The sequence below is a fragment of the Anopheles aquasalis genome, chromosome 3, assembly GCF_943734665.1.
Source record: "Anopheles aquasalis chromosome 3, idAnoAquaMG_Q_19, whole genome shotgun sequence".
NCBI classification, from domain to species: Eukaryota; Metazoa; Arthropoda; class Insecta; order Diptera; family Culicidae; genus Anopheles; species Anopheles aquasalis.
This window is the reverse complement of record NC_064878.1, coordinates 11,593,998-11,600,981: the sequence shown is the minus strand read 5'-3', so window position 1 is coordinate 11,600,981 and position 6,984 is coordinate 11,593,998. Positions and strand designations below refer to the sequence as shown.

The 6,984-nt window shown below is 51.7% G+C and overlaps 1 protein-coding gene across 1 annotated transcript; it reads right to left on the bottom strand.

The window, feature by feature from the left end:
* Positions 1-361: 361 nt before the first annotated feature.
* Positions 362-6,549, bottom strand: LOC126579304 (uncharacterized). The gene is made up of 7 exons (XM_050242762.1): positions 6,520-6,549; positions 5,645-6,040; positions 4,838-5,582; positions 4,086-4,765; positions 1,961-2,290; positions 1,155-1,896; positions 362-1,067 (listed from the first exon to the last, which is right to left on the bottom strand). Exons 2-7 carry the CDS (start codon positions 6,027-6,029, stop codon positions 362-364), a joined length of 3,588 nt encoding a protein of 1,195 aa, XP_050098719.1. The 5' UTR covers positions 6,030-6,040; positions 6,520-6,549.
* Between the last annotated feature and the right edge of the window lie 435 nt (positions 6,550-6,984).

Here is a 6,984-nt window from a genome sequence, read left to right as displayed (position 1 = left end):
GGCCCCATTATTAGTATAATCGTGTGCGCTCACCAGGTACCAGCACCGCTCGCTCGGAATGGCGCACCCAAATGATAGGATTCGGTTGATGAATCGGCTGGCAGTGCGCCTACATTCCAGTGGCTAATCTAAAAGCACCAGGTGTGTTGAGTGGACCGGAAAAACCCCCGAATTAAAACCTCCCCTAAAGCTTGCTTCAGAAACTGTTAAACCATTGGAAGGCCCTAAAAATGGCGCAAAAGCTGGAACGTAGATCTGGAAATCGGAATGGAAAACACTGTCCAGCTCGAGAGAGAGAGAGATAGAGAGAGAACGAAGAAGAACGATCGATAGTTTGTTTGCAACGGGCCTCCGTGCCACGTCAACGTTCCTGCCACGGTTCGAGCCTCACTTCCCGGAGCTCCCCACACGGCTGCACCGGATTGGCCCCGTCATCCGGAATGAAGAACGCATCGGATTGCATTCGCGCCAACTCCGGTACCGCATCGCACAGCAACCGAGCGATGGATGCACGGCGCACCTGCGCCAACTGTGGCCCACTAAAGTGAGCACCATTCTCGTAAAAGAACCGATCACCGGTGCGCGTACGTCGGAACTGTTCGAGCAGAATGGTGAGAAAGGTCCGGCCAACCGTTGCCCCCTCATGATGCCGTTCGAGAGCACCGGCCACGGATAACTCCACATCATCGACCGTACCGTACCAGCGGGCCAGCCCGGTCACTGCATCCTCCGGGAGTGTATCATGTAGATCCGGCCAACGGGTTGCTCGCTCGAGACCGCTCCACACCCGGTACTCGTTGTAGCTTGCCAGCCCATGGTCCCGGGCACGCTGGATATCGATCGCTTTCAGGTCTACGCCGACGGTCCGTTGGTTCCGGAACAGGTAGTGTTTGGCTTCCGGTGAAAGATGGCTGTTGGGGGTGTCGTGCGGTTGGCTGACCATGCCGCGTGCCAGTAGGACACGGTTTGGTTCCCGGTGCTGTAGCTGCTGCTCCAGTACTGCTGGCCGTCGCAACCAATCGGAGAGCCGTATCGATCCGATCGATTCACCGGTGGCACCGTACATGCTGCAGAAACCAAAGAGACAGCCAGAAAGCCATTAGAAACTGACTACAAAGCCAGTTCAACACTCCAAGAGCCTTCGAATACTCAACTCCAACTGACCAACGATCATGTTGTGAAAATATCGGAACGCAGCGGTCCCAAACTCATTGCTCACTGTGGGATCCACAAGAGGATCGTAATCCGGCACCGGTTCCTCATCACCAGCCACCGGATGGAGCAAACCACCAGCCAGCATATTCTCGCGTCCCATGTAGATCGGTAGCCAATCATTATAAACAATCGCCTGGTACTGAGCGATGTTGATCTTGCGTGCTTCCTGGAACAACCTCTCATCATCCCAGTGCCGGTTCAGGATCGCCAACTCCCGTGCCAACCGATTGTGCTCGAGCAGGAAGGCAATCTGAAGCAACGCCAGATGAGGGCTCTGGTTCGATCGGAGATCTCCGGTGTGGTAGCATACGTCCGACTCTTCGAGCATCTGACAGAGCGTGGACGCGTTCGGGTTACGTGGTGGCCAGTCACTTCCGTTCCGGTGCTCCACCAGCATCTGACCACGGTGTGGTGACCGTAGGGCTGCAGTTTGTGCCACCGAGTTGCCATAAACGATCGACAGATCGAGAAAAGCTGTGACGGATGATAGCTGCTCCGCTTGACCGTAGTTCGTTGCACAAGGATGCTCCATGGAGGTTCTGGTGCGCAGCATACTCATACAATCGACCGTGCCGTTCCCCAGGACAGGATCATCCGGTGGTACGGTCACTGGTAGACACCTTGCCGGAAGCTCATCATCGGGAAGTGCACGACCGCCGGGGCAGCACTTGCCACCGAACACTGAGAGTGATTCACGATGTAGGCGAGTGAGCGTAGGTCCCGTCCAAAGGTCCCTGCTACTCACCATCTGCCGTAAAGCTGAGATCATGCGCCACCAGCTGACCGAACTGCATGTTGACGATCGTACTCTGGACGTCCCGTTGCTCTGTCTCACCAAACAGAGCCATCGAGAGTTGGCGAGCGTTTGGCATCGCGGCATCGCCCATTCGGGCAGGTTCTGAAATGCCATCGGCGTATTTCGCTGGCAGTAATCGTCGGTAGGGCCGGTACGCTGTCCCGTACAGTGGATTGTACCGGCTATTGCACGATCCATCAGCACTACGGAAAGTTGAACCTTCGAAGCCATCATCACAGGACATAACGAACGGACAGGACTCGATCGTTGCGCGGCACACTTCGATTAACAAGAGAACACCAAGAGAACATAACAGAATTTTCCGTGATGTGAACATTCCTGGGCATCTGTAGAAGGCTGCTTTTGACAACGCCAACAGTGGCTAGATGCGTAACAACCGCGACCAACCGACCGAACACAGTGACTCCCGGTCACTTCGACTCCCGATGATTTATAGCGCATCCCGTGGTCCAGGGGAGAGGAATAGTGACAGAATAGAGAGCGCGAGGGGATTGTAATTGATACTCAACAGCGTCGCATCATAGCTGCAACAAAGCCCTTCGCCTCCAATGGTCCAATAAATCATATGACAGAGGAAAGGTAGATAGCGTGGTAGCAGTGGGAGTGGTGCTTTCAATTGTTGCGTTCATTACTACCCCCTCCCCCCCCCCCCCCTTCTCTCTCAAACTCTGTTCAACCCCCTCGACGGGACCGCAGAATCTGCGGAGCTCCATTAGCGGCCCGGGCCGGAGACTAGCAGTTCATTTGAAGTGTTGGTCGCAACACAATATGCTTTGAACTCAGTACCACCACCGGTGCTCTATTGGTTGCTTCTTTGTTTTTGTTGCAACCATCATCTAGCTATCGATAGCAAAGGGCAGGGGAGAACTAGTGGGGAAGGGTGGGTGTACCGTAATCGGCGCATAATTAGTGCATTATTACAGCGAACCACCGCTGGGCGTAGGCCTGAGTGTAGGAATCTGATCACCTGCTGATGGATTTATCGCTATTTTGTTGTTTGTTAGTTTTCGCGTTTCAATTTACCATTTTACAATATTGCAACTGTTCCGTACCGTTAGAATGCAGATAGTTTAGGGGTGGAGAGTGGACAGAGGAGCGGCAAGGATTTTAATTCCAAATTGATGTCCTGCGTCTGTTTGCTCTTCCATACCAGTGCACGCAACTCATCAGCGCATTGTTTCTGCGAGATGTGCCCTGTGGGAAATATAGGAAACACGGGAACGTCCCCTTTTTCCAGCGAATGATATTAATTACTTTGCCGGCTAAACCGCTTATTGCAGATTCTGTTTAATTTACTAATTTAACTAGCGATTCCTTGAAGCGACAAGGACAATATTTGCGGAACGAGTGGCCTGTTAGTACACACATGGTACACGGTTTACTGTGAAACTCGACAGCGACGATTCCGATGATGCTCTTTTATTAAGCAATCTCCCGTGATTGTGCAGATAGGTTTAAAATATCAATTCGTAGAGAACGATTTTACAGAAGAGATCGTCAGGAAACAGTTTATTGGCGCAAGAGATGACGAGAATCGACCACAAATCATCTCATCATCTCTTTATCTGTTGCTTAAGTTTCTCGCTATCTTAAATTTGATGACGTATGTTCCTGTCTGGAGGAATTGTGTAATGAATACACAGCATAACGAGATTTTCATTAGATTTCCCCTTCTTTTTGATTAAGCGATGCAACTTGATATTCCCTTCGTGGTTCACCACGTGGTGGAATAGGAACTTCTTTTCCATATCATCATTCAACAGGAGCTCTGCCCTCAAATTAGTTATCAATATATGTTTATGGAAATGGGATTGAGTCACTTTCAAAGTCTAATGAGTGAGCGAATCTCTCTCTTGCATCCACAAAAACCCACGGTTTCTTTCGATTCGAGTAACAACCTATGAAAATCTGCTTTGAAATGTTCAGTTTATGTACTTCGTCTCCAGCACTTCACCTCTTTAAACACTAATTAGTGGGATTGGGTCATATCGTGGTACAAGCATCTTCATCACAATCATGGATCGCCTTCCGTCTTTCTAAGGTTCCACCGTACGCCAGCGCATCAGCTCCACCACCGGCAACTGTTCGCACGGCACAACGGGATTGTCGTCACTAACCAGGAAGAAGGCCCTCTGCTGCATCCTCTCCAGCGCAACTGTGTTATCGCACAGAATACGTGCCATACTAGCCTTACGCAACTCGTGCACCTGACGTCGATTCAATCCCGATCGGCCATTCTCAAAAAAGAACCGATCACCAACGCGCGATCGCCTGAACTGCTCCAACAAAATGCAGGTGAACGTCTCTCCAGGCATACCATCGCGATAGTGAAACTCAAGTGGTCCAGCCACCGCCAGCTCAACATCCTCAACCGATTCGTATTGCCCTGGTATGGCATTGGCCGAAATGGGACGCAGTAACCCCGCGAACTCATCCCAATGTCGGACCGCCTTCAATCCACAGAACTGCCGGTAGGCATTGTAACTGGCCAACCCATGATCCCGCGCACGCTGGATGTCAATGGCCTTCAGATCGGAACCGACGGGTGCTCCGGAACGGAAGAGGAAATGCTTCACCTCGGGCGTCAGATGAAAGTTGGGACGATCGTGCGGTTGATGGATCATTCCACGAGACAACTTCTCGTAATTCCCATCCTGCTCCAGGACCGACGGTCGATCCAACCAATCTGACAAACGAATCGAGCCAGTAGGTTGCAGAGATTCCTCCACTAGACTGTAAAAAGTAAAAAAATACCTCGGTTAACTCGACAACGCTTAGCGGACACCTCGCGAAACCTCAACTTACTCCAGATGACCGGCGATCAGATTGTGGAAGAAGCGAAGGGCCGCATTACCGAAAGCGTTGCTCACGGTCGCATCGACACTCGGATCGTAATCGTCTACTAAGTCCTGCTGAATCCCCGGCTCCGGCAACACACCATACTCGACCAAATTCTGACGTCCCATGTAGATCGGTAGCCACTCGTAGTACACGATCGCCTGGTACTGAGCGATATTGATCTGGCGCGCCTCCTGGAACAACCTCTCATCATCCCAGTGCGGATTGTAGATCGTCAACTCCCGTGCCAACCGATTGTGCTCGAGCAGGAAGGCAATCTGAAGCAACGCCAGATGAGGGCTCTGGTTCGCACGTCGATCTCCGGTCAGGTAGCAAGCCTCCGTCTCATCCTTTACATCGCACAGCTGCGTCCGGTTGGGGAAATACGGTGGCCAATCCTTACCGTGCCGATGCTCAACCCGCATCAGCCCACCATCGAAGGTACGCAACTCATTGGATTGCTCCAAAGAATTACCGTAGACAACGGAGAGGTCCAGATAGGACGTTACCGATGAAAGCTGTTCCGCAGGGCCACTCCTTCCCTGACAAGGATCTTCTAGGGTCGTCTTGGTCCGCACCATATTCAAACACTCGACTCCCTCCTCAGCCATGACGGGATCATCGCGCGCGACTTCGATCGGGAGACAGCGTGGCGATCGCGCTTGCCCCGCTGGTACCATTTTCCCATCAGCACAACACAGCATACCAAAGGCTGTCATAAAACAGAAGGAGTGAGGCAGGACAACAGATAACAACGGAATCAACTGCACCTACCATCGGCCGTGAAGCTCATATCGTGCGCAATCAGCTGACCGAACTGCATGCTGACCAACGTGTGACGTGGATGTTGCATTTCCGTTTCACCAAACAGTGCCAGCGAGAGCTGGCGTGCATTGGGCATCGGTGAACCGGAACTAGTCGCCGGTGGATCCCATACACCATCCGCGTACTCCGCACCGACTAGACGGCGGTATGGACGCATCGCAGCGCCTTGCAGCGGCTCGTTAGGATTGTTGCAGGTTCCATCGATGGTACGGAAGCGAGCCTCTGAACGTGCGCAGTCCGGTACGGGGGGGCAATCGTGTTGAGCGCGAGATCTACCGCTACTCAAGAGAAGCACCACGATGCAGGAAATGATGACGTTTGGCTGGAAGGCCATTTTGGAGGGGGCTACAGAGAGGAACATGAGATAAGAAGAAGAAGGATACAAGCAGCAAGCAGGATACAAATAGACTATTGAAATCAGTAGAATATCTTAATCAAAAGTACTTCTCCCTAACTTCTGTAATTTAATAAAACAAATTTTAATTAAGTACAATAAAAAGAAAACATTGCACTAAGCTACAGAAACATGTTTAAGCTATGAACACAAAACAGCTCAAGCAATATAATTCTCACAAACGGAAGATAGCTTTATCTTTAGTAGCACAAACTGCAATGCCATCCGTGAACGCTGATACCTCTGGATTTCAAAACAACAAAACTTCTTTCCAATTCCCTGTAACAGAATTACGCGTGACTCCCGCTTATTGTTCAACTCTTCTATCTGCTCTACCAGCACACAAACACAGATACACAGCGCTGGTTTTGGGGCAGCTTTTCGCCATGCATGCCGCAACCACTGCCGGGCACAAAAATGTTCCAAATACCTCCAGCAACAACGTCTCCCCGTAGCAGCACCAGCACCAGTAGCACCGGCAGCAATTGCAACCCGAAAAGCCACTACCAAACAGCACCGAGGCCCTGTCGCAATGTCACCAACAGGAGAGCGCGCGACCACGATTAGTTACTGGATTGGTTTCGCTTCACGCCCCACAACTTTATACCCGCCCACCGTAGCCAACAGCGGCCGCGGAACCGCACGGTGAACCACAAATTTGCCCAACACACGGAACACTCGATCGTTCGCTCGTTCGCTCGCTTTACTGGTGGCGTGAGTGACACCGAAATGGTTGTTATCAGGTCGTGCCGGTCGCGAGAGGCATTTTTCTCGGCATTCTTCCCGCAGTACACCGCGCAGTGCGATCCGAGTTATCGTCTCCGAGCATGTATGAAGGCATTTCGACTCGAAGGAGGTGGTGGATGCATTCCGCGCACCACATTGGCCACGCGGG

What these genes read in the sequence shown, in the direction of transcription:
- LOC126579304 (XM_050242762.1), bottom strand. Translation starts at nt 6,029, where the DNA reads ATGGCCTTCCAGCCAAACGTCATCATTTCCTGCATCGTGGTGCTTCTC. An exon ending in CTGATCGCCGGTCATCTGGA is followed by an intron (nt 4,766 to 4,837) that starts GTAAGTTGAGGT and finishes TACTTTTTACAG; the next exon opens with TCTAGTGGAGGAATCTCTGC. An exon ending in GGTGGAGCTGATGCGCTGGC is followed by an intron (nt 2,291 to 4,085) that starts GTACGGTGGAAC and finishes TGTTAATCGAAG; the next exon opens with TGTGCCGCGCAACGATCGAG.